General features: G+C 39.5%; 1 protein-coding gene across 1 annotated transcript in view; it reads left to right on the top strand.

Annotated features, from left to right (window-relative positions):
• The window catches only part of DNAH14 (dynein axonemal heavy chain 14), a 58,918-nt gene that overhangs the window by 21,661 nt on the left and 9,835 nt on the right, over positions 1-27,422 (top strand). The window contains exons 4-9 of the mRNA XM_059414046.1: positions 2,659-2,789; positions 5,468-5,620; positions 7,815-7,927; positions 16,830-16,892; positions 21,544-21,688; positions 25,296-25,427. Of these exons, the coding sequence (XP_059270029.1) occupies positions 2,659-2,789; positions 5,468-5,620; positions 7,815-7,927; positions 16,830-16,892; positions 21,544-21,688; positions 25,296-25,427 (737 nt within the window). The remainder of the gene's footprint in view (positions 1-2,658; positions 2,790-5,467; positions 5,621-7,814; positions 7,928-16,829; positions 16,893-21,543; positions 21,689-25,295; positions 25,428-27,422) is intronic.

The raw sequence follows: 27,422 nt of genomic DNA, 5'->3' as shown, positions 1-27,422 counted from the left end.
CTGCCATGTTAGGTGCATAATGGATTGTCTCATTTTAGTAAATACCTGTGATTTTCTTTCTTTCTTTTTTTAAAGATTATTTATTTATTTGTCAGAGAGCGAGAGAGTGCACAGTCAGGGGGAGTGGCAGGCAGAGGGAGAAGCAGGCTTCCTTCTGAGCCAGGAGCCTGACTTGGGGTTTGATCCCACAACCCTAGGATCATGACCTGAGCTAAAGGCAGCTGTTTAAAAAACTGGGCCACCCAGGTATCCCTATCTTTGATTTCTGAATTAATCTAGTTTTTAGAAAAAGTTCCCCCCAGCATTTTGGAGGATCTATACTTTCCCTAAATTTACTACTTATTCTGAAAAATTGTTATTTTAAATTTGTCATAAATCACTTCCATTCTCCAGTGATCTCTATCAGTTCATTAAATCTGCCAGGTCACCACCAAGAATGGATGCATTAATTTATGCTTTCGCAGTATTGCATAGGAGGAATACCCTGGCCAGCAGTGGATATTTCCTAACTTAATTTTCTGCAAGTCTGATGGGTGAGAATGGCTATTTTGTTGTAATTTTAATTTGCAATTTTCTGATTACTAATGGGGTTGAATATTTTTTTGGTATGTTTACTGGCCATTTGTATTTCCTATAAATTGTTCATCTTTATATGAAAACATTTATTTCTTATTGATTGGTAGGAACTCTTTAAATATCTGATGTTAATCCCTAGCTTCTTACATAGGTTAGAGACATTCTAACTTGATAATTATGCTTTAGATTTATTTGTGGTGGCTTTTCTGCTGTATAAATTGCTAAGTTTGAAGAAGTCAAATTTATTATTTTTTTAACATGCTTTAATACTTTTTCAGGAACATATATTTTCTGTAATTTCTGTTTCCACATTTACTCCTATATTCATTTATAATTTACACTTGCATATAATTGCATAGTTTTTTAAGTGGCTAATTTCCCATTGTGATTTATTAACATTGCTTTACTGATTTGAAATACCTTTTTCTTGCTTACTAGATTTTCTTTTGTAAATGTTCCTATTTCTGGTCTCTACTTGGTTCTACCGATCTGTTTTCCTACCCATCTGTGTTGTAAGCGCACTACCATGGTTTCAATAGGTGTACGTTGTTATATCCTAGTCTGTATGGCTTACCTCTCAGCTAGACATAAATACTTTGTGGTGTCCCTTACATTAGTGTCGGCACCTCCCCTTCTCTCTTCTCACCTAATATTAACTAGCTTTCCTTTCAATTAAGTATCTTAAACTTCTTTCCTATTTAAGCAACTGATAGGGCCTAGACTAGGGTGAGACAGGTGAGTTGCCTAGAGCACAAGATTAAAAGAATTTACTCTTAGGGTTGTGTAGGTCTAGTACACTGGTCCTGACTTTGTTTTATACAAAAGTTCAAGTCCTGTTTAGTCCTGAGTTAAGCTGTTTTTATCAGTTGGTGCTTGTGATTTCTAGAGAACCAGAAGTCCTGAACAACTTCTTAGCATTGTTGGTTTTGTCAGCATGGTTTCTGGGTTGCTTCTCTTCCCATGATTAGTTTTATCAAGAAAAGCAGAAGGGCTAAGAGGACAAGTTGTAGAGCATGGTGAATAAAAGCCAAGAAAAGGGAATGTTTCAAGAAGGAGAGAATTATTAGCTGCTAAGAGATCAAGAAAGAAGGTCTGAGGGGCACCTAGGTGGCTCACTTAGTTGTGTCCAACTCTTGACCTCAGCTCAGGTCTTGACCTTAGGGTTATGAGTTCCAGCCCCACATTGGGCTGCATGCTGGGTGTGGAGTCTACTTGGAAGAAAGGAAGGAGGGAGGGAAGGGAGGGAGAAAGGAAGGAACAAAAGAAGGAAGAGGGAGGTGTATTGCATGAGACTCTCTGGGAAGAATATTTCCACCTTGCATGGTCATCACTTTTATCCTGATCCTACTGCTTCCACATCATCTTAAGCTTTTATTAAGAAAAGCCTTCTACCCTGATATGAGGAAGTGGTGATGCAACATGGGGGCTTAAGTGGGTAGGAGAAGAATCAATGAAACAAGATGGCATTGGGAGGGAGACAAACCATAAGTGACTCTTAATCTCACAAAACAAACTGAGGGTTGCTGGGGGGAGGGGGGTTGGGAGAAGGGGTTGGGGTTATGGATATCGGGGAGGGTATGTGCTTTGGTGAGTGCTGTGAAGTGTGTAAACCTGGTGATTCACAGACCTGTACCCCTGGGGATAAAAATATATGTATATACAAAATAAAAAAATTAAAAAAAAATTTATATATATAAATATGTTCATTCAAAAAAAATAAAAAAGAAAAAATTTAAAAAAGAAAATGTAACCACAAAAAAAAAAAAAAAGAAAAAAGAAAAGCCTTCTAACTGGCTCCCGTTCCAGGGTCTTCTTGTGACAACTACCTGTGTAATTGTGGAATTAGGTCTTTTGTAATCTCTTTTTTAAATGGAAAATATTATTCTTTTTTTCCAGCTGTGTTAAAATTAAATTTTAAGCTATATTTTCTCTTCCAGCTATATAGTCTTTGTGTAAATAAGTATGAGTCTCCATTTAAATTTTTTCTCTATGTAGAAATATTTGGAATATTATACATTATCCTTAAGTGATGCCCATACTCACAATTATATTAGATCTTTCTTTTTTTATGTTCTAAACCAGAACCAGAGGATGATGATGTGACAAGACATATTATAAGGCTAAGAGAAAAGTTTGGTTGGCAAACAACGTTACCACAGCACTGTTTGGAGCACAAAAGTTCCAAAACTGCAATTCAGAAGATTATTCTAAAGGTATCCTTCTGTTTTATCCAGTTTAGTAATACAAAGGTTGATATTTAAAATGATACCTTAATCTTAATTTCATTCACTTACATATTGTATTAAAATTAGCCATTACTACATTAATATCAAATTACCATCATTGTTTCATGGTAAATGCTTGTGAAAGCATTGGGCATCATTTTACTTTAACATTGTATCCTTGTTCTTACTGCCTGGTACCCAATTTTCTATCTCATTATCTTTGTATTTCTTTATCCTTTCCTCTTTGGAGAAGGTTTAGCATGTGCAGGGTCACATGCAGAGGGCATGAGCAGCCATGAGGAGTGAGGTTGGCCTCTGGTGCCCTTCTTCATGACAGGAGATGGAAGATTGGGCAGGATCATAACTACTTTTAGACTCAGGATTCTCAGAGGGCAGTTTGCAGGTAGATCACACCAGCAGAATCTGGGAGCTGATCCACCATACATATTCTCATCTCCATCCCAGACCTTGTGGATCAGAAACTCTGGGGGTGGAACCCAGTCATCCATACTTGATGAAGCTCTCCAGATGATTCTGATGCACAATTAAGAACCATTGTTCTAGACCAGGGCCAGCTAATTTTTTCTGAGAAGTGCCAGGTGGTATTTTAGGCTTTGCAGGCTCTCTGATCTCTGTTGTTATTACTCAGCTCTCTCACTGTAGGGCAAAAGCAACAGGAAACAGATATAACCAAATGGATGTGGCTTTGTTCCTATGAGACTTTAGTTAGAGAAATAGGCACTTAGTCCTGGCCAGAGTTTGCTGATCCCTGCTCTAGACTCCTAGACCAGGAGGAGAAACAGTCTTTGGGTCATTGTCAGAGGCAGCATTAATGTAAAACAAGGAACCATGCATAATGGAAGCAGAGTTGCCCAGTTTTGCATCTCTGTTTATGTGCTCACTGTGTGGTTTTGGGCAAGTTCCTGACCTCTCTGAGCTTCAGCTTCTTTGAGCTTAAATTGGAAATAATAGTACTTAACCTTAGAGAGCTGTGAAAATTAAATGAAGAATGCAGGTGGCCTGGTGTCTGGCATGTAGCAGGCATGGTGGCTTAGAAAATACATTGCTGAGCCAGATGTTGGACTCACTGATAATGGAGGTTTCATTTGTTTATAAAGAAAGGATTGAGAATACGAAAAACTACTTGCTTTTAATTGAAAACCAGTAATTTCATTGGAATATATTATGCTTCTGGTAAGTGGATGATTTAATTACATACATGACCCATTTGGATAATTGTGTCTACATTAAGTTTCTAGTATCCTCAGGGCACCTGGGTGGCTCAGTGGGGTAAAACTCTGCCTTTGGCTTAAGTCATGATCTCAGAGTCTAAGGATCGAGCCCTACATCAAGCTCTCTGCTCAGTGGGGAGCCTGCCCCCCCCCCGTCTGCCTTTCTGCCTACTTGTGATCTCCCTCTCTCTCTTTCAAATAAATAAATTAAAAAATCTTAAAAAAAATTTTTTCTAGTATCCTCAACTTCCTGTAAGTAATTAGAACAAGAATGGCTCAAGTGGCCACATAACTGTAACCAAACCATGTACTATACAAATCATCACTTGAGGCTTATTTCATTTTACTTGTAGTTTTAAACTCGTTTCTTAAGATTTCCAGGTTCGTATCCTCTCAGTGGTCAAAAGAAGACCGTGGTGCTGTCAGTTGAGTGTCTGACTCTTGGTTTCTGCTCAGGTTGTGTTCTCAGAGTCATGGGATTTGAGCCCCATGTCAGGCTCTACGTTCAGTGGGGAGTCTGCTTGTCCCTCCGCCGTGCCCCTCTCCCCCAATAAATAAATCCTAAAAATAATCAAGATAGTGAGCACCTGGGACAATTAGGGAGAAACAGTGACATTCTTCAACGAGGACACAAACTGTTTTAAGAAGTAAATCTGGGTCTGAGATTTTTAAATTCCAATAATGAGAAAGTCTCAAAGGTGAAAAACATAAATTTCATGTAAAATATTTTCTTAATACGAAGTGGCTGGTTTCTCAGGAATGGCTGGTGAGTAAGAAAGAGGCTCCAGTAACACAGCGGAATCTCAGAACACAGCTTCAGTGTGACTCACATTCCCATCTCAACCTGCCCTTCCTGTCTTTGTGACTTTCCTCCAATTGCCTCATTCCTCAAAATATTAACTTGTGCATCTGTTTAATGAGCTAAAATGGTCATAAACCCTGCGGGTACTTTAAAAGATTAATTTAAGAGATTAAATTCTGGTGAATAATGTATATGAAACACTTATTACTTATCAAATTATTTATTTACTTCACAAATAGTAGTTATTATTATAATACTAAGCCACCATCATTATCAAAACAAATGATTAACACGCTCCAAAAGCTTCTGATGTTGGCAGACAGACTGACTGGCATTGGGGCATGTGTGTTAAAGATACGTTGCCAAGTTCTTTGTGTGAATAAGCACACATTAGGAGGCACATAGAGGAGTTTTTGTGAATGTTGCTTCATCACAGTGTAAGAATGAAAATTACATATTTTAAATATTTCATAAGATTGATCTTGCGGAACTTTGGACATAATTTGATGTTAGCTTTCTTTAGTGATATTACTCTTAATTTTAATCTAAAATTGTTTCAATTTACTGAGTGATCTGTTCAGTCATTTTATTACTTTATTTGGTCAAGTTAATTAAAAATTTTTTAACCTCAGGAACCTTTAACAGATGATGGAGAATTTGTATATTGCCTTCCTCGGAAAAATTGTCAAATTCTCGATAATCCATATGATCTTCAGGTGGTCTCTGCCCACAGGGCTAGACACTGCAAAGAATTTTGGATTGTTACTGCATCATTTATCTCAAAGGTAAGATAGAATATGTGTTTTCAGCTTTTAGAATCATAATGGAAAATCATTATTCAATTTAGAATATCTTTGCATGTAATGACCAGGTAAACCTGGTCATTTGAGGGATAGTTTATGTTTAAGATATTATTTGGGAGAGGGGCACCTGGGTGGCTCAGTGGGTTAAAGCCTCTGCCTTTAGCTCAGGTCGTGATCTCAGGGTCCAGGGATTGAGCCCCACATTGGGCTCTCTTCTCAGCAGGGAGCCTGCTTCCCTTTCTCTCTCTGCCTGCCTCTCTGCCTGCTTGTGATCTCTGTCAAATAAATAAAAAAAAATCTTTAAAAAAAACTTCTTTGGGTAGAAGAATAAATGAAACAAGATGGGATTGGGAGGGAGACAAACCATAAGTGACTCTTAATCTCACAAAACAAACTGAGGGTTGCCGGGGGGAGGGGGTTTGGGAGAAGGGGGTGGGATTATGGACATTGGGGAGGGTATGTGCTTTGGTGAGTGCTGTGAAGTGTGTAAACCTGGTGATTCACAGACCTGTACCCCTGGTGATAAAAATATATGTTTATAAAAAATAAAAAATTAAAGAAAAAAAAAAACTTCTTTGGGAGAAACTTAACAGCAAGTTTTTTTCTCTTTTTTTTATAGAGATAAAGGTTTAAGATTCAGTTTTTTTTTTTTTAAGATTTTATTTATTTATTTGACAGAGAGAGATCACAAGTAGGCAGAGAGAGAGGAGGAAGCAGGCTCCCCGCCGAGCAGAGAGCCCGATGCGGGACTCGATCCCAGGACCCTGAGATCATGACCTGAGTCGAAGGCAGCGGCTTAACCCACTGAGCCACCCAGGCGCCCCCAGTTTTTTTTTTTTTTTTAAAGATCCATTTATTTGACAGACAGAGATTACAAGTAGGCAGAAAGTCAGGCAGAGAGAGAGGGGGAAGCAGGCTCCCCGCTGAGCGGAGAGCCCGATGTGGGGCTCGATCCCAGGACCCTGGGATCATGACCTGAGCCAAAGGCAGAGGCTTTAACCCACTGAGCCACCCACAAGCCCCTCAATTTTAATAATTTGTATTTCAAATACTTATTAAGTGTAGTTTTTTTTTTTAAGATTTTATTTATTTATTTGACAGAGATCACAAGCAGGCAAAGAGGCAGGCAGAGAGTGAGGAAGGGAAGCAGGCCCCCACTGAGCAGAGCCCAGGACCCTGAGATCATGACCTGAGCCAAAGGCAGAGGCTTTAACCCAACTGAGCCACCCAGGCACCCCCAAGTGTAGGTTTTTGTTTATTTGTTTGTTTGCTTTTAAAGAAAACTAGACTACAAGGATTTGCTGACATATAGGAATTATAATAGTTAAAAGAAAAAAGCGTTTTCTCAGGTTTGTCAGAAACTTCATTGCCAGATGTATAAACCTCCTATTTCACTCTTACATGACGCTCTGATACTTATCACAAATTGTAATTATAGAATTACTTATTTTGATCGTTTTCTTAGTGTCTGACTGCTTCCCCCTACTCTCCCAGCCTCCCAACTGGGAGAGTATTTGAGCATGGGCAGGGCCACACCTGAATGAAGCAGATCTGTAGGTGTGGATGTGGAGATATCTCTGATGTGTATTATCAACTGAAAGTGGGAGGAACAACTTCTATATAAACAAAACTGTGCACATAAGTACATATGTGCTGATATAGGCAGACTTTTATTTCCAGAAGAAATTGAAGAAAATGTTAACATTCAGATGGGGAAGAGTGACTCTGGGGAAGGGAATTTCTTGATAAAGGCCTGTGGTTCTTGGTTGTCAAAGTAAGGTATCTTGGTAATTGGATTATTAGTCCCTTTGGAACTATTATGCCCCTGTAGTTAAAATTGAGCTCATAAATATTACATTTACAGAAAATATACAGATTATGAGAATGAAAAATGAACAGATATTTGTGAGAAGTATCTAAAAGTGAGGAAGAAGTTTCTCTTATTCTTTCTCTTTTGGAGCATGAGAAATAGCCTTAGAAAATGGCAACTATTGAATCAGTGTGGGAAGGGAAATCAAGTTTGGGTATAGATAAAGTGGTAGAGGTCATCTATAGAACAAGCTTAATTATGAAAGCAAGTAAGTTATGAGGCAAACACAGGCTTTCTTAATTTCTTGAAAATAGTGCATATTTTTTAAAGAAATAAAGTCATGATTTTTGTGCTTTATATTTGCAGGTTACTAAAATAGGTGATATAGAAGAAATAGAACTCATACCTACTTTGGAATGGCTTTTAGAAAGAAAATGTTACCATTTATTACAGCAATTCAAGATATTTTCTAATTTTCGGTGAGATAAAAGAAAATGAAACCAATTATTTTTAGTATGGTCCTGTGGAAATAGTGACTGGCTGGTTTATGTGTGGGTTCTACTACATAATGACATTTTTATGGGGAATATTAGAGAAAATGGGGTATTCGATAGAAGTTTTTTAGGCAAGATAGAGGTGTAGGAAGATCCTGAACTGCCTCCCTCCCACAGACACAACAGACCTACAGCTGTATGTGCAATAATTTCCTCTGGAAGAGTTCTGAGAACTAGACAGACAGTATCTCCACAACAGAGGATAAAGGCAACATGGAGATAGGTAGAGGAAAGAGAGACTGGCGCTCATCAAAAACCCCACCCCTGGCGCAGCAACCCACAATCAGGAAGGATCTTAAAAATGTGGAAACTACCTGAGGAGTAAAGAATGTTGCTCACATCAGGCACCCCAGTCCTTGGGTTCTGCACCAAAGAGAGGAGCCACCAAAATGGAAAACAATGGGAATTATGTCCAGGAAATCCACAGAACCTAGGCAATGGAGAACCTGCTCATAAAGGGTTTGTATGCACACTCAGCTCACCCTGGGACCCAGAGCAAAAGCTGCACCTTGAAAAGTGGCTAGGCCACGTATAAAGAAGACCCACTTACTATTTTTAAAGTGAATGCCAGAAAAGCAGAAACATTTTGGGACTCTTTCTGGGATAGAAGTACTAGCAGGGTCCGTTTTTGCAATCCCATTCTCCCTTGACAGTCACTGTTTTGGTAGTCTTCCTATAACCTGAGCACATCCCAATCCCCCATACCACAGGTGCACCACAGCCATCTGAACAGGCCTCCCATCCATCCCTAGCCATAGCTGTAACCCCACCCCAGCTTGCCAGGTGAGTGCCCTGCCCCTCCATTGCTATATCTGCGACCTCACCACAGCCAGCAGGTGTGCGTAGCCCACATTTAGCACTCCACTTAAGCACCTGGCATCAATGGCCAGAGGGGATTTCGCTTCTCAGCCTCACAGATCACCTGCACGAGGCTACTACTTCAAGTTTGGGAAAGGTAGCTGTTTTGCCTAATTCATAGGAAAAAAAAAAACACAGAAAATCAGGCAAAATGTGACAGAGGAGTATCTTCAAATGAAAGAAGAAGACAAAACCCCAGAAAAAGACCTTAATGAAATGGCAATAAGTATATTACCTGATAAATAGTTCAAAGTAATGGTCAGAAAGATGTTTTCCAGACTTGGGGGAATGAACACAGTAAGATGAACACATCTTACTGGATGTAAGAACACATGGATGAACACAGTAAGAACTGCAGCAAAGAGAAAATACCAAATGAAGTCTCAGAGCTGAAGTAGAATAAGTTAATTTAGAAATACACTAAAGGTGTCAACAGCAGACTGGATGAATCAGAAGAGTGGGTCAGATAGTGAGCTAGACTACAGAACAATGGAATTCACCTGGACAGAGCAGCAAAAAGAAGAGTTTTTTTTTTTTTTTTTTTTTAAATGGAGATAACGTAAGTGACCTCTGGAACAATTTCAGGTGGAGTGACATTCTCATTATAGGAGTCACAGAAAAAGAGGGGACAGAAAAACATATTTGAATGGCTGAAAATCTCCTTAACCTGGGGGAAGTAAACAGACATCTATATCTAGGAAGTCCAGAGAATATCAAATAAGAAGAACCCAAAGAGATTCACACCAAAATATAGTATACTTAAAATGTCAAAAGTTAAAGATAGAGAATCATAGAAGCAATGAGAGAGAAATAACTTGTTACATACAAAATAAACCAATAGGCTATCAGCATATTTCTCAGCAGAAACTTTGCAAGGCAGAAGGGAGAGGCAGAACATATTCATAGTACTAAATAAAAAAAAAAAAACTGCAACCAAGAATACTCTACCCAGTAAGGTTATAATTTAGAATTGAAGGAGATGAAGAGTTTCCATATAGCAAAAGTAAGGGACTTCATTACTGCTAAACTAGCCTTATGAGAAACTCTAAGGGGGATTCTTTAAGCTGAAAAGAAATGGTACTAATTAATGACAAGAAAACATATGAAAGTGAAAATCTCACTGGAAAAGGTAAATATAAAGTGAAGGTAGTGAATTAATCTTTTATAATCATTTATAAAGCTAACAAGTCAAAAGACCAATGTAGTAAAATTAAGACTACAATACTAAGTTAATAGATATACACAGAACCTTACATTCAAAAACAGCAGAATACATTTCTTCTCACATGCACAGGGTACTCTCTCCAGGATAAATAACATGTTAGGCCACAAAAAAGTCTCAACAAATTTAACAATATTGAAATCAAACATGTTTTTCAACCATGATAGTATGAAACTAGAAATTAATTATAAGAAGAAAACCAAGAAAGCCATAAAAACAAGGAGCTTAAGCAACAAGCTACTGGATAACAAAAGGGTCATTGAAGAAAGCAAAGGAGAAATAAAAAATACCTCGAGACAAATGAAAACAAATGTGACATAGCAAAATTGTATAGGGTGTAGCAAAAACAGTATAAGAGGGAAGTTCATAACCATACAGGCCTACCTTAAGAAATAAGAAAAATCCTACCAGGTGGTGGGTATTAGAGAGGGCACAGATTGCATGGAGCACTGGGTGTGGTGCAAAAACAATGAATACTGTTAGGCTGAAAAGAAAAAAAAAAAGAAAGAAGAAAAATCCCAAACAGCTTAACTTTATACCCAAAGGGACTGGAAAAGAAGAGCAAGTTCTACTAACCCAAAGTTAGTAGAAGGAAGGAAATAATAACGATCAGAGTGTAAATAAGTGAAATAGAGACTAAAAAAACAATAGCAAAGATTGGTGAAATGAAGAGCTGATTCTGTGAAAAGATAAAATTGACACATGTTTAGATAGACTCACCAAGAAAAAAAGAGAAAGGGCTCAAATAAAATCACAATGAAAGAAGTTACAGCTGATACAATAGAAATATGAAGGATCATGACAGTCACTATGAACAATTATGCACAAGCAAACTGAACAACTTACAAGAAATGGATAGATTCCTAGAAACATTCAACCTACCAAGACTGAATCATGAAGAAATAGAAAATTTAGATAGTAATGAGATTGAATCAGTGATCCAAAACTTAGCAACAATGTCTAGAATCTGTTGGATTCATTGGTGAATTTTACTAAACCTTCAAAGTGTATTTAATACCCATTATTCTCAAACTGTTTCTTCCCCACTCCAAAAAAATGAAGAGGAAGGAATGCTTCCAAAGTCATTTTATGAGGCCAGCATTACCCCAATACAAAAACCAGAGGACAATACACAAAGAACATTACAGGCCAATTTCCTTGATGAACTTATATGCAGAAATGCTCAACAAAATGTCAGCAAATCAGATTATAAAATACACGAAAAGGATCATCCACCACGGTCAAATGGCATTTATTTCAGGGATGGCAAGATAGTTCAGCATCTATAAAATAATGTGATACACTGTGATATACCACATTAAAAAATTGAAGATAAAAATCATGGTTATCTCAATAGAGGCAGAAAGAGAATCTGAAAAATTCATTCATTTATGATAATGCTCTGCAAAGTGTGTATAGAGGGTGAATACCTTACCATAATAAAAGCCATATTTGACAAACCCACAGCTAAAATAATATTCAACCATGAAAAGCTAAAATCTTTTTCTCTAAAATTAGGAACAAGACAAGGATGACTACATTCCCCAGTTTTATTCAACATAGTATTGGAAGTCTTAGCCGCAGCAGTTAGTCAAGAAAAAGAAAAGGCATCCAGATTCGAAAGGAAGAAGTAAAACTGTTTTTTAAAGATGGCATTATACTCTGTGTTAAAGAACAGAGTTGTAGGTATTGCAATCTCAGATTTTAAGACATGCTACAAAGCTCTAGTAATCAAAGAGTATGGCACTGGCACAAAACAGACACAGATGAAAGGAACAGAATAGAGTGCCTAGAAATAAACCGATGGTTGTATAGTTAATTAATCTATGACAAAGGAGGGAAGAATATGCAATGGTAAAAAAATCTCTTCAATGTTGGGAAAACTGAACAGCACCATTCAAAAGAAGGAAATTGTGCTACTTTCTTAAACCAAACAGAATAAACTCAAAATGGGTTAAAGACTTGAATGTATGACCTGAAACCATAAAACACCCAGAAGAAAAGTAGGTCATAAACTCCTTGACATTGGTGACATTTTCTTGGATCTGACTTAAAGGCAAAGGGGTCAAAAGGAAAAATAAGCCAATGGAACGACATCTAACTGAAAAGCTTCTGAACAGTGAAGGAAGCCCATCAGTAGAATGAAAAGGCAAACTACTGACCAGGATGAGATATTTGCAAATCATATATATATAATGAATTGATATCCAAAAAAAAAGGGAATTCATACAACTTGATGACAAAAATAATCACTTAAAAATGAGCAGAAGGGGCAACTGGGTGGCTCAGTCAGTTGTGTATCCGGCTCTTCCTTTTGCCTCAGGTGGGCCCTGGGATCAAGCCCTGGATTGGGCTCCATGCTCAATGGGGAGTCTGCTTGAGATTCTCTCTCTCCCTCTGTCCCTCCTGCCTGTGTGTGTTCTCTCTCTCTCTCTCTCTCTCAAATGAATGAATCTTTTTTAAAAAAAATGGGAAGAGAATCTGAATAGACATTTTTCCAGGATCTGCCTATGGTTGCCAAAAACAGACACATGAAAAGATGCTTAACATCACTAATAATCAGGGAAATGCAGATCAAAACAAAATAAGGTATTCCCTCCTATCAGAATGACTATCATTAAGATTTGATGTGGAGAAAAGGGACTCTTGTGTACTGTTTGTGGGAATATAAATTGGTGTGGCCATTATGGAAAACAGTATGGAGATTCCCGAAAATACTAAAATTAGATCTACCATATGATCTAGCGAGTTCCCTTCTGGATATCTATTCAAAGAAAATAAAAAGACTGAGTTGAAAAGACACATGCATTCCTTTGTTTATTGCAGCACTATTTACAATAACTAAAAGAAGGAACCACAGTTCATTGATGGATGAATGGATAACGAAGATGTGATACATACATGCAATGGAGTAGTACTCAGGGGCACCTGGGTGGCTCAGTCATTAAGCGTCTGCTTTCGGATCAGGTCATGATCCGAGGGTGGGATTGAGCTCCTCATCGGGGTCCCTCTTGGGTGAGAAGCCTGCTTCTCCCTCTGCCACTCCCCTGCTTGTGTTCCCTCTCTTGCTATCTCTCTCTGTCAAATAAATAAAATCTTAAAAAAAAAAAAATGGAGTCATACCCAGCCATTAAAAAACAAAAAGAAAGAAAGAAAGAAATCTTGTCATTTGCGTCCATGCTAAGTGAAATGAGAAAGAGGCAGATACCACATCATTTCACTTATATGTGGAACCTAAACAAAAAATCCTACACTCAGAAATACAGAGGATAGAGTTGTAGGTTGCCAGAAAAGAGAAGTGTTGGAATGGGGATGAAGCGAGTGAAGAAAATTGGAAGGTAAAGATTTCCAGTTGTAAAGTAGACCATGGGGATGTAATGTACACTCAGTAACACCATGTTAACTCTGAATCATAACAGACGTTAACTAACTGCTCCTCGGTTCACAGTGTATACACTGATGTCAGATTACTGTGTTGTATACCTGAAACTAATATATTAATATTGTATGGCAATTATACCTGAGTAAAAAAATTTTTTAGATTAAGTTTGCTCATTTAAATATTAGAACTCCTCATCTTCTTGGATAAATATTATAAGAAAATTATTTTTTATGATTGAATTTAAATTAACTATAATGACCTTAATTTAATTGACCTTTTGTTTTTCATGCATTTATTCATTAAACACATTTATTTATTTTAAAAATATTTTGTGTATTATTTGACAGCACTAGCAGGGGAGGCAGAGGCAGAGGAAGAATCAGACTCCCTGCTGAGTGGGGAGCCTGATCTGGGGCTCGATCCCAGAACCCTGAGATCATGACCTCAGTAGAAGGCAGACACAACCTATTGAGTAGGAGACATATAGACATATAGATACGTAAAACATCAGGTAGAGAAGGAATGTTATAATGGAAAATAAATCAGAGAATTAGGGAGCTGGACGGCTTGTTGATTCAAAGTCATCATTTAAAAATTTACCTAGTTTTAAGTGACGGGAAATGACAGCAGGATTCCTGGGACTGCTGATCCCTCACACAGAAGTCCCAGACTTATTCTTTTAGTGTTTGTGTCTAGTGTTTTCCTTTGTGTGTAACTGACACGTGATGTTACATCAGTTTCAGGTGTACAGCAGAGTACTTCTGGGTCTCTGGGTGCTCTGCGCTCCCCACAAGGGCGGCTGCCATGTGTCTCTACAGCGCCATTACACTATCTTCCTGCTTCTGTGTCTGTGTTTCCTTGTGGTCTGCTGCTATCTGCTGGAGGCTAGGAAAAGACAGTAGTAGTATTTTAAATGGTTACATTTAATATGATAAACGGTTGAAGATCTTTTTTAAGAGAAGTGAATGGATTTGTGGCAGAGAAGTTCCTCACAGAACAGACACTTGCTGGTACTTCTTTTGTCCCACTGTTATGGGCCCTGATGAGATGTAATCATGTAGAAAATGTACAAAGTCTGTGTTCCTGTAGAACTTCCAATTCTAATGCAGGGAGATCGATAATAAGTAAGTAATATGATTATTTCAGCTAGGGATAAGGGCCAGAAAGATAATAAAGTAGAGAAATTAAGCAGAGATGTGTATGTGTTGCTGCTTTAGAAAGGATGGCCAGATATGTGCTGTGTAATCCGAGGCCTGAATGCTGAGAATAGTCTCAATACAGCTAAGGTGAAAAGCTCCAGGGCAGATCCAAGGTGAGTGTGTATTCAAGGCTAGACGTGGTGTGGCTGAAACACTGGAGAAGGGTGGGAGGTGAGGGAGCCGGTCTTGTAGGGACTGAACCAAAGCATGTGGCAGTGGAGATGGGGCGTGGAGACACGGTTCCGAGCAGGACCTCTTCGAGAACGTGTGTGACAGCCGCATCTCCGTCAGCCAGGCAGCAGCTTACGATAGTAGGAAAGTACTGTTCTCTGAATCCGTTTATTTAAACTGTCAGTGTTGGGCTTTCCACTGTTGTCCTTGCCTGTGATCAATCCTTAGGGTCCACTCCACTCTGAGTAATTTTAGTTGATCAAACTTTCGAAACACAGTTGGAACTGGGATGAGTCATCTTTTTATATGACATTTGGCATCAGTCATTCCATGGTCAAAATGATTAATTTTCTTAGAAAAGTATAAATTAAAGTTTAGTTGGCTTAAAACTGATAAATTCATCTTATTTGTTTTTTATATATTTTTAAAGATTTTATTTATTTGACAGCATGAACAGGGGTAAGAGGCAAAGGAAGAGGGAGATGCAGGCTCCCCACAGAGCAGGGAGCCCGGCATGGGATCATGACCTGAACCCAAGGCAGACACTTAACCAACTGAGCCATGCAGGCGTCCCCTTCATTTGACTTTTGAATTTTATTTTTAATATTTTATTTATTTATTTATTTTTATTTGACACAGAGAGAGAGAAAGGTCACAAGCCAGCAGAGAGAGGGGGAAGCTGAGCAGGGAGCCAGATGTGGGGACCCTGGGATCATGACCTGAGCTGAAGGCAGAGGATTAACCCACTGACCACCCAGATGTTCCATTTTTATATCTTTTGTAAAGTTTCTTATGACTAACATTGTAGCAAGTAACGGTCCAAACAGAAAATAAGGTCAATCTGCAGTGCTGGTGGCTTCTGTTGGCTGTGCGGTGTGTGCAGTGCAGGGTGACTCAAGCAGCAGCACCAGCTTCTTAACCTTGGGGGCCTGCCTGGAGGTGTCACTTCTGTAGCCTGTTGTGGACATGCCTCACACTGTCAGCTGGGGGATTCATCTGGGATTCTTTCCAGGAAACTTCTGGAGTCCTGAGGTTCCATGACTAGAGAAAAGTGAGATAGGAATTTAGCTGGAATGCCTGTTGGGAGCCTGACTTAAGGTCAAGGTGCTAAATCAGAGGCATTTCTGATTTCTGAGGCCTCAGGTGTGACTGTTTGTGTGACAGCAGTGGGTTCTTTCAGAATTCCTTCTGGCTTCTGGGAGTCTCAGTCAGCAGTGAGATGGGCTGGTTGGCTTCTTGGGCAGTCCAGACCCTAGCAGTTCCTCTTGCTGCATAAGGAATCTCACTTTGGCAAACTAGCATCACCATTAAATTCCTTCTCAGATAGCTTCTTTGAGTTTTTAAAATTATAAATACATCTTTTCAAAAACAAGTATCAAATAACAAACAGTAGCTGATTATTTTTACACATTAGTATGCAAAAATTTCTTATCAATGTACTTTTTCCTTATCACTGGAAATTCAATTGACTCTTGAAATATGAGTCTCTTAAATATAGTAAGCTAATAAATGTATAGAGAGAAGAATATGTTTAGTCAATTTGTGTTAGCATGAGCAAGCAGAAGGGATAGAAGGACAGAAGGAGAGGGAGGGAGAATCTCGAGCTGACTACATGGAGCACAGAGTTGACTGTGGGGCTCCATCCCACGACCCCAAGATCATGACCTGAGCTGAAATCAAGAGTCAGACACTTAGCTGACAGAGTCATCCTGGCGCCTCCAAGAAAAATATATTTTTATAGTGTTTATATTTATTGGGATATTGTAACTAAATTGTGTGTCTATGAGAATTATAGTAACTTTTGCTCTATATTTTGTTGACAGTTTGGGAGAGAAGTGATATGATCTAGTATGTACTTCAGGTAAGATTTAGGATGAATGAAACGTGAATGAAACATGTTCTAGAGAATCTAGCATTCTTAAGATGTTATTAAATGTATTCTACATAAATACATGATTTATGAGTATGAAATATAAGAAATGTTTTTTTTTTCAGAGTCAATAAATCATTTGTTACCTGGAAATTGAATGTTAGAAGAATTAAGACAGAGAAGAGCAGGTAAGCTTTTTTTTTTTTTTTGAAGATTTTATTTATTTGACAGAGAGAAAGAAAGATCACAAGTAGGCAGAGAGGCAGGCAGAGAGGGAGGGGTAGCTCAGGCTCCCCACTGAGCAGAGAGCCTGATGTAGGGCTCGATCCTGAGATCATTACTGAGCTGAAGGCAGAGGCTCAACCCACTGAGCCACCCAGGTTCCCCGAACAGGTAAGTTTTGATAAGCAACGTAACTCTAAAAGTTTTATTTAAATAGATAATATGGAAGCAGGTATCAGCCATTTTTCACTCAGTGACTGGAAAGTCACTTTATGATGATTAAATTTAACCAATTATGGGGGCACCTAGGTGGCTCAGTCAGGTAAGCATCTGCCTTCAGCTCAGGTCATGATCCCAGGGTCCTGGTATTGAGCCCCGCATCAGGCTCCCTGCTCAGCAGAGAGCCTGCTGCCCCCTGTGCTTGTGCCCTCTCTTTCTCTGACAAAATCTTTAAAAAAATTTTAAACCTTTATGATTAAATTTAACCTATCTTATTTTTAAATGTTATTCATATATAAACACAATAATAAACACTGTATTTCCTGGTATGCTAGTCTGTGGTATGAGGAAATCACAGCAGTATAAAGCACTTAGGATAACTTCCTCTGGTCACTTGATGTAACTTTCTGCCTCCAGAAGGGGAGTGACTGCATCAAACCAGTGAGACGGCTGTTAGTCCTAGTTTGCAGGAGGAGCTCCAGCAGCCACATTCTGTGCTGAACTTTGTACTTTGCAGTAATGCTGACTGAATGCAGTTGTGAGAAACAACACAGAGATGATCCAGAGATCTTCTGTTGCCCCTGTGGTGACGTCTTGCAGACCTGCTGTAGGACAGTTGTATGACAACCAGGGCAGAATCCACATATAGCAGACCTCTGTCATGACAGGAGCCCTCCTGTTGCCCTCCTGTTACCCATCCACCTCACCCCTCCTGAGCCTGGAGCCAGCACTGCTCTGGTCTTCGTTTCTGTGGTTTCGTCTTTTCAGGAATAGTCAGGTACAGTCTGCAGACTGTGGGAGGGGAGCTCTGTCCAGGCCGCTGCCTCTGGCGTGGTTCCTTTGCTGCCAGGGAGCAGTCCACGGGGACGTGCTGCCGGGTGGTCATTCCCTTATTGAAGAACACCTGCTGCTTCCCAGTTCTCGTCTCTGTGAGAGACAGCTGCTGCAGCTTTTATAGAAAGGTCTTTATGTGAACAGAAGTCTCCATTTTTCAGGAGGAGATGCCTGCCAGTGCCATCCTGGCTTACACAGTAATTGCATATTTAGGGTTTTTTTTTTCAGAAATGATTGTACCATTTTTCATCCCCACCGGCAACATCCAAGGGCCTCAGCTTTTCCACATTGGTGCCACCATTTGGAATTGTCACTGGTTTTCACGTAGACATTCTCATAGCTATGTGGTAGGATCTTGCTGTGGGTTGGTACTTTTTTTAAAAATTGATATATTAGACTATGTACATTCAGTTGAATTATTTTTATGTTAGGGCTTAAGTTTGCCCATTCATTTTTTGGTCTCAAATTTTTTGGTCTCAATTTCTTCCCTGTGCTTTCTGTTTCTTCTTCCTGTGGATTATTTGAATATATCTTAGAATTCTTTTTGGATATTTTCTATAGTATTTTTTAATGTATCATTTTGTGTGGCTTTTTAGTGGTTGCATTATATATACATAACACAATTTACTAGTGTTATCATTTTATTAGTTCACGTGAACTGTGGAAACCTTAGCTTTATGTCCCTTTACCCTCCCCCGTTTATAGTATAATTGTCTTCAATATTTCCTCTTTATGCATTTGGCACTATATCAGAAGAGTTAGCGTTTTTGCTTCCATCATCAAATATAAGTTGTAAAACTCAAGGATAGTCTATATATTTTTGTATTTGTTTTATTTTCTTAAGATTTATTTATTTTAGAAAGAGAGAACACAAGTGGGGTAGGGGCAAGGGGAGGGGGGAAGAAGACTGCTGAGTGCAAAGCCCGCTGGGGGACTCAATCCCACAACCCTGAGATCATGACCTGAGCTGAAATCAAGAGTTGGACCCTTAACCGACTGAGCCACCCTGGCGCCCCTACCTTTTTAAAATTTATCCAGTTTGGTTTGTTTATCATGTTCTTCATTCCTTCTCAGTGTTTTGGAGTTCCTTCTATTATTTTGTCATTTAATTTCTGTTTAGAAAGCTTCCTGTAGCCATTCTTGTAGAGCAGGTTTGCTGGCAGCAAATTGTCTTGCTTCTCCTTCAGAAGCAAGAGTCTCCAGACTTGAGTCTGGACTCTGAGTTGGCTGTTCTTTGCTTTCAGCACCAGAAAAAAGCATACCTCTTTCTTGTGGCTTCCAGGGTCATTCAGATTGCTTTTCTTCTATAGATGTTTCTTCTCTTCCTGCTTTCACATTCTTTCTTTTGCCTTTGGTTTTCAGAATTCTGAATTTGATGCATCTTTATAGGATTTCTTTGTCTTTACCCTGTTTTAAGTCACCCTGGCTTCTCACACCTCTGTGTTTGTGCATCCTTTGATAAATTTGGTAAATTTTCATTCATATTTCTTCAAGTGTTTTTTCAGCCCTGCCCTCTTTCTCCTCCCCTTCTAGGACTTCAGACCCAAATGCCAGATCTTGTTTATAGTCCTGCTGCTTACTGAGGGTCAGTTTTTTTACCCCCGTTTATTTGCTTCTCTACTGTGCAGATTGAACAATTTCTGCTATTCTCTCAGTTCACTGATTTGTTTCTCTGTCCATTCCATTTTGCTGTTGAGCCAGTGTATTGATTTTGTAAATTTCGATCATCATATTTTTCAATTCTAAAATTTCTATTTAGTGCTTTTGTATGTCTTCTGTTTCTTTGTTTGACTTTGTCTTTCTTTGCTTGCTCCCAGGGAAGTTGAAATTCTTGATTCCCTACTTAGCTTTCCCTGGAAACCCCCAGAGGAATGCTAGAGAAGCCTGGTTACCATTTGCCGAGGGTAGAACTTCATGCTTTCCACATGGCCTTTTTATTCTGTGGTATCTTGCTAGAGTAGAATGGTTATTGTTGAAAATTTGCTGTCATGCTCGGCTGCCCCTTTCCTGATCCTTTAGCTGGACAGCAGGCATCTGTTGGTGTTTCCAGCTTGCTGGTTTCTTCAACTCCAAGCCTGGAATGAAGGAAGGGGAAAAAAACTACCCAAGGACCTTAGCGCTGTCTTTCCTAGCCAGTCCAGCCTCTCTGCCTTTTAGTATCTTTTTATGTTCACTTCATATATGACGTTCACAGTTTTTAGTTGTATTCCGGGGGAAGAACACTGAAAAGTACATATTCTCCATCTTTCTAGAAGCTAGGACCTGAGTTTTAATAGAGTTCTGTGGTATATTTTCTATTACCAAGTAGTTCTGTCCTGTGAGAAGCTTTGGAGAATGTATTTAGTTTGCTGTTATAATAGAATGGAATTTGTTGGTTAGTTCCTAATAGAACCTATGCTTGAATAGTCATCAGATGATGCATTATTTTTCTCTTGTCAGATCTCACCATTACAATTCTAAATTTTTTTGTGCTTTCCTCACTGTTATTTTAATAATACACTCTACTAATTTCTTCATATCTGTGTTAAAATATGTAAGTAAAATCCATTGTATTTTTTAAATGAAGAAAAGAAAGTCTTAAAACAGTGTTGAGTACTATGGATTCATGACTCTGATTTATGATCATCATTCTCTTATTAGTAAATATCAAGATTGGGTATGATTTTTGTGGTGTTTCACTTTCTGGTGTGCCATTTGTCTTAGTGCAATCATTTTTCCTGCCCATACTAGTACTCGGGAATGTCCTGAACCAGTTCCACCTCTGTGAGGAGCCCCGGGTTCTGTGAGGTGTGTGTAGTGAGAAGGTCTTCTTGGAGACAGACAGTACAAGGCTTTGGGAGAGGCAGGGATAATAAAGGGCCCATGGAGCTTCAGCTTCACTAGCCTCATGGTATATAAAGCTTTTGCCAGTAAAATGGAAAGACAGGAAGAGGCTAATTTCTGATAATTCCGTCTTTTGTATAAAATACAAAAATCAGTCATAAAATTCAGCTACCCCCCCAAGTGATCAGTGAAGGGCAGAAGAACCCCTGTTCTTTAGACACTGTTGCAAAAAACTGGATCAAGAAAAGCAAACGTCCCTTTTCTTGATCCAGTTTTTTTGGAGGCTTATCTCTTCCATTCTGTTCTTCTCTCCCCACGTCTGTCTTGGGATGTTGGAAGTGATCTTTTTCATCTTTGTAACCATGACCAGACAGTAGGAAGGGGCTGAGGAAAGAGAAGGGTCCATCTTTCCTATTTTAAGATTCAGGTGGTTGGAGAAATTTAAGAAAACTGTCACTGCCTACTATTTCAAAATTATTAGAACTCAGTGGCATACAATTATAATGTCATCACTTGTTTCCCCTCCTATTTTGTTCATACTCAACACACTCAGTATCATAGCCTTGCTCTCAACATTATCAGCCAAACAGATCTCGTCATGCTTACTGATGTTTATTAATGTCACTTAAACTGTAGGAGATAGAATACGTGCAGGGTACCAAACAAGTTATACTGGCTACCTCTAAATTCATTGTACTCATTTCGAATGGGAGATAAGCCTGGAAATTCTTTAACTTTCAGGTCATTTTTGACTCGCCATCTTTTTTGGGCTGATGAGTTATTTCAAGGCTGTTTGCTTTATATAAAGGGACTTTGTGAAGATGCAGTTGATACAAAAAAAGGTAATGACCACGAAGACCATCCATCTGCCATATGCCTCATCAAGGTGGGTAGACGTGCACTGCTGTGTGCTGGTGTTTGTCTGTGGAAACCAGGGGACAGGAGAGTTTTGAGTTGAAGGAGTCCATATTGCTCAATCCATCAGGAAATGATCACAATACAGACTAATGTTCTAAAATACTCGCAAAGAACATTATTCCCTCAGGTAGTCATTTTTAATAATCAATATTCCTTGTACATAATTTCTTCCCTAAACTCAACCTAAGTCTGCTATGAGGCCCTTTCTCTATTTTCAAAACTCTAAATGTGAAATATCATTTATAAATGATTATTTCTATCACAATTGATAGTTACCAGCTATTCTCCCAATATAGCATGTCAAGAAATTGTTGTGAGTTACAGCACAGAGGTTTTGATTAAATTTACGAATTCTTCTGTTCCACAATTCTAAGAAAGGGTGACCTTCCTAGTGGGTGATTTCATTCAGTTTATATAGAATAATTCTTTTAAAGAAGTCAAAGTACATAGAAGTATATGTTTTCAAGGGTTTAATATACAATTGAACAGTTTTACTTCATTTACCCACTTGAGGAAGGTGCTGGAAAGTAAAGTTTATAGTCACCTAGACTTAAATATAGTAAAAGGATTTAGACAAGTTATAAATTTGATCATCAACTCAAAAATTGTGTTGACTATACATGTGTAGTAAGTTTTTGATTCTTCCAAGTCAGTAGTTTACTTTTAGAATTTATTGTATACAGTGGCTGATACATGATAGATGCTTGATAGTCTTTAAGTGAGTGAATAAGAGTTAAGGAAGAAAGATGAATTAATCACTACAGATGATTTTTTTATAGCTATGTTGAGATGACTCTTTCAAAATGATTACCATTCAAGTTAAGGACACATTTCATAGAGGAGTATTTTTTTTTAAAGATTTTATTTATTTATTTGACAGAGAGAAATCACAAATACACTGAGAGGCAGGCAGAGAGAGAGAAGGAAGCAGGCTCCCTGCTGAGCAGAGAGCCCGATGCGGGACTCGATCCCAGGACCCTGAGATCATGACCTGAGCCGAAGGCAGCGGCTTAACCCACTGAACCACCCAGGTGCCCCCATAGAGGAGTATTTTTGATATGGTTTTATTCTAGAAGGAGATTGGTTGGGCAGCTATATTAGATTGTTTTATGAGTGACTTAGTGGCAGAATGTATTGGCTAATGATGGGCAGTAAGGTAGAAGAGACTTCAGAATATCTGTGAATGCCCACACCTACTGCATGGTAATACTAATGGAGTGACCTCAGGCCCTTCAGCTTCCCCCAGAATGTCAGGAGAAAAGGAACAAAGCTTCCAGACAATTTGCAAATATTTGTTAATTATTATATGCAAAGGAGGCAGAAACAAACTAAAAATGAGGCATTGCCATTTGTAATTTGCTTACAGTTTATTGTAAGAGGTAATTATTTACATACAAAAATGATTGCTGATTCCAGAGGTAGTCCCTCAGTTTTGCTAGTCATTCTAACTAGCCAGTTAACAAATTATAAGGCAAGGAAGGTTGGAAGGTTCCTGGCAAACAATACTTGTAAAATACTAATGCCCCACCTATTCAGACAAGCCAGGTTGGGGGATGTTTTGTGGGGGAAGCACGTGATGAGCAGGTCACACAGGATTGGAAGGGTCCGGCAGCAGGGGAGCCATGGCGCAGAATGGGAGTGAAGGATTCAGTGTATGTTTGCTATGAAAGTTAGGCTGGGTCTTGAAAGTTGGCCCAAGAATAACAGAATAAAGGAGAGGTAGGAGTTGAACCTGGGCATTAGGGCTGGGGTACTCCTAGTGGGGGTTGTGAAGAAAGTTAGCAAAAACAGGAATTTCTGAGCCTGGAGAAACCAGGGCCAAATGGAGGGTGAACAGATTCATAGCCAGGAGACCTGAGATATGGAGGTCTGGAATCAGAAGGTGGCCACCTGTACCTTAGAACTGCTGGGAATGCAGGTGCCAGTGAGGACTGACAAGAAGGAGGCAGGGAGAACGAAGCAAGGGCCGGAGTGCAGACGAGGGACCATTCAGAAGTCAGAGTGGAGCACTTGCGGGTGCCTGTGCTCTGCTGGCATAACCTGTGCTGTGCTGCAGGGCTAGAGTGTCTCAGACTGGATGGGAGAGGACGTGCGTGGGTCATTGTATCCAGACCTTCCCTTTCAACGGAGAAACCAAGTCCTAGAGAGACAGCAGTTTACCCAAAGCCAAGAACAAGCTGAAGAGTTGGGACTTGGGGTTCAGGAAGAATTGCGTTGGGGGTAGCATTATTTTAAGTGGCTAATAAAAATGTAAATATGTGTCCTACCCCTTTTGGTGGAGAGTGCAGTGAGTGGTGCTAGTAATCTACACCTTTTGCAAGCCCTCTTGGTGATTTCCTATGAGAGTAAACATTGAGAACTATTCTTTTTTTTTTCTTTTTCTTTTTTTTTTTAAGTACGCTCCTCGCCCATTGTGGAGCCCAGTGTGAGGCTTGAATTTATAACCTTGAGATCAAGACCTGAGCTGAGATCAGGAGTCAGGTGATCGATCCACAGAGCCACCCAGGAAGCTGAGAACTACTCTTAAAAAAAAAAAAAAATTGTTTATTTGACACAGAGAGAGCACTAGCAGGGTGAGCAGGAGAGGGAGAAGCAGACTCCCCACTGAGCAGGGAGCCCAATGCAGAACTTGATCCCAGGACTGCGGGATCATGACCTGAGCCAACGGTAGATGCTTAACCAACTGAGCCACCCAGCACCCCATATTCTTAAAGAACAATTATTGAAAGTTTCTGAACGTATTATTGTAGGAAAATCAACATGATGGTGGTTAATGGGAAAAACTGAAAGCAAGGAGAAACAGTGTTGAAGAGATTGCTAGTAGAATGCTGGAATAATGCAGGGGTGAGCAAGAACAGCTTCAGGTAGGAGGTTAGCAGTGAGATCAGAAAGGAAGGGAGATTTGAGACATGACCTGGTAGCCAGATACGAGACCACGAGAAGGAGAACACGAAGAGTTAATCCAGAATTTGAAGGCAAGAACAACACTTCGCAATCTTTTTTTGAGGGGAGTGTACATTTATAAAATATTACAGTATAACTAGGGATAAATATCTCCTATTTATTGATGAAAATGCATTTTGGCAAGAGAATTAACAGAATGTGGGGAAAATGAGAAAATTCTGAAAGGAGGAAGGATGCTGGGATATGTGTTGTTGGTGTGTGGCAAGGCTCAGTAGCAGAGATGGTCGAATTTCTCCAGGGCACATTCGAATGAACTCAGAAGAATGTGCATGTCACTTGAATTATGTAATTTTTGCCTCTTTATCCCCCATTCAGTGCTTATTGGGATTTCAAAAGCAATTCCTGGATTTGGTGGTTCCCCTGGGTTCATAGATAATTCAAAAATATATCAAGTCTTGAATTTTTCTGCTGAGGCTTTATCTTAGTTATGATTAAAACAATAATGTACTTTTCTGTCTTTAATCAAGATTTAGTTTGTTTCAGCTACTGGTGTTTGTTTTTGAAGAATGTAAGAAGCATGTATATAAAGCATAATGTATACAAAAGGAAAAATAGAATATGACTTTTGTCTTTGACTTTCCAACGCTGAGCATTTTCTGTCATGTCATTAGCTGGATAGGTCTCGAACATACTCTCTAGATGCATTTTGTAAAGAGCAGTTACAGCAAGCTACCCTGGCGCTGAAGCAGCTTGAGGATATCAGACATAAAGCTCTTTGTGAAATCAGAAATACAGTTTTAAAGGTAATTCTTTATATCTTCTCTTTCTATCCATTTTGAATGTACTGGTTAAAGCCATTGCTCCAGATTGCCTCTCTGGGAACAGTGCTGGCAGCGGGCTGGCGGATTGGTTCGCCACGGGCTGGCGCCGCACGGTTTCTGGGTGCAGGCACTCTGCAGGGGCTGCGCAAAATGCGAGTACTGACGTGTACAGGTACCGCCCCTGCTCTTCCGAGGTTCCTGCTCCACCATGGTGCTTTTACAAAAGATCTGTGTCTGTACCTGTTTTGGCTAACTAACTGAAAGTAATTTAGAGAGAATTTTCACTTTTATGAGAAAAAAAGCCAGAAGCAGAAATAGCCTTCAGTGTCCGTTTTGCAGTGAGCCATTATGGAGGCAGCACCTGGAGCAGTGAGAGGGGCCCCCCCAGACCCTGTGCTGGGACCCACGCTCAGCATCTCTATATCAGGCCGCTGGAGCTGTGGACTGTGTCTGTGAGCGTCTGTGCTTCTTCTGGACTTATTCTGTGCATCCTTTAGCAATACAGTATCAGAAAAGCCTAGCAGAGGCGATTTTGGGGGTCTAGGAATGCTCAAAATTTTCTCGTATAAATGAGTGGTCATTGCCTCTTTGTGCTATTTTGGCTTATGGAAGTTTTCATAGCAACTCTACTTTTGGACAGTAGGGGAGACCTGTATGAGAGTGTGTGCATGTGTGTGTGTGTGTGTGTGTGTGTAAATGCATGTATATGTAAGTTTACATATACACCTTAAAGATACCTAAATTCTAACCTGAGCTGACATATATAGGGAAATAAAATTTGTTGCAAATTTCAGTATTTCTAAGGTGAAAACTTCCTGTTCAAGAGAAACATGCCTAGATGAGACAAAACTTCCCTAAGGATTTTATAAAAAGGACTCGATAATACAATGAACAGTGTCCTCAGAACATTTTTACTGAGATGCTGTGATTCAGTTGACAGGGTTATCTTCTATAGCCTCCCTATATAGGGAACACCAGCATATGGAATCAGGGTTCACAGGTGTGGCTCGGTGAGGGGCTGAGGCAAGTGTCCCTGCTTGTGGGCTGGCTGCCTGTCTCGGCTGCTTTGGCGGAATCCAGAGGATACTTGAGGCTCTCTGGAGGAATAGGTGGACTGCATCTCCTTCAGACGTTTTCAGATGTTACTTCTTGGAATTGAAATTTCATAGATCCTGGGTAACCCTGAGTTCAAGGCTTTGCTTCTTCTTTTTTTACTTCATAGGACAATTTTTATTTTTTTTTTATTAAATTGATTTATTTATTTTCAGAAAAACAGTATTCATTATTTTTTCACCACACCCAGTGCTCCATGCAATCTGTGCCCTCTATAATACCCACCACCTGGTACCCCAACCTCCCACCACCCCCGCTCCTTCAAACCCCTCAGATTGTTTTTCAGAGTCCATAGGCTTTGCTTCTTGACAAGAAAATGAAGTGCGGCTCTTTCACATCAATGAAAGAAGGATCTCTTTCCTCATTGTATTCTGCAGTCACCCTAACCCCACTGAGTCCCATCATATGGGAAGACTCTGGGATGGTTTGGCCAAGGATCAGATAAATCAAACAGGGATTGACAGCGTATGTCTTAGGGCACATATTCTTTGTAATCACTCTAGTGTCTCCCATTCAGAAACACCAGGATCTGGTCAGAAATATTTGTTCAGAGATTTCTATTTAAATAAATGTCAGATAAGAACCCATTAGACCCACTGCCAACCAACACTGTTGGTTGGTCACCCTAACCCCACTGAGTCCCATCATATGGGAAGACTCTGGGATGGTTTGGCCAAGGATCAGATAAATCAAACAGGGATTGACAGCGTATGTCTTAGGGCACATATTCTTTGTAATCACTCTAGTGTCTCCCATTCAGAAACACCAGGATCTGGTCAGAAATATTTGTTCAGAGATTTCTATTTAAATAAATGTCAGATAAGAACCCATTAGACCCACTGCCAACCAACACTGTTGGTTGGT

The sequence above is a fragment of the Mustela nigripes genome, chromosome 10 (assembly GCF_022355385.1).
Source record: "Mustela nigripes isolate SB6536 chromosome 10, MUSNIG.SB6536, whole genome shotgun sequence".
In the NCBI taxonomy this organism is placed as follows: domain Eukaryota; kingdom Metazoa; phylum Chordata; class Mammalia; order Carnivora; family Mustelidae; genus Mustela; species Mustela nigripes.
The sequence above is the reverse complement of the archived record's forward strand: the minus strand, read 5'-3'. Positions and strand labels throughout refer to the sequence as shown.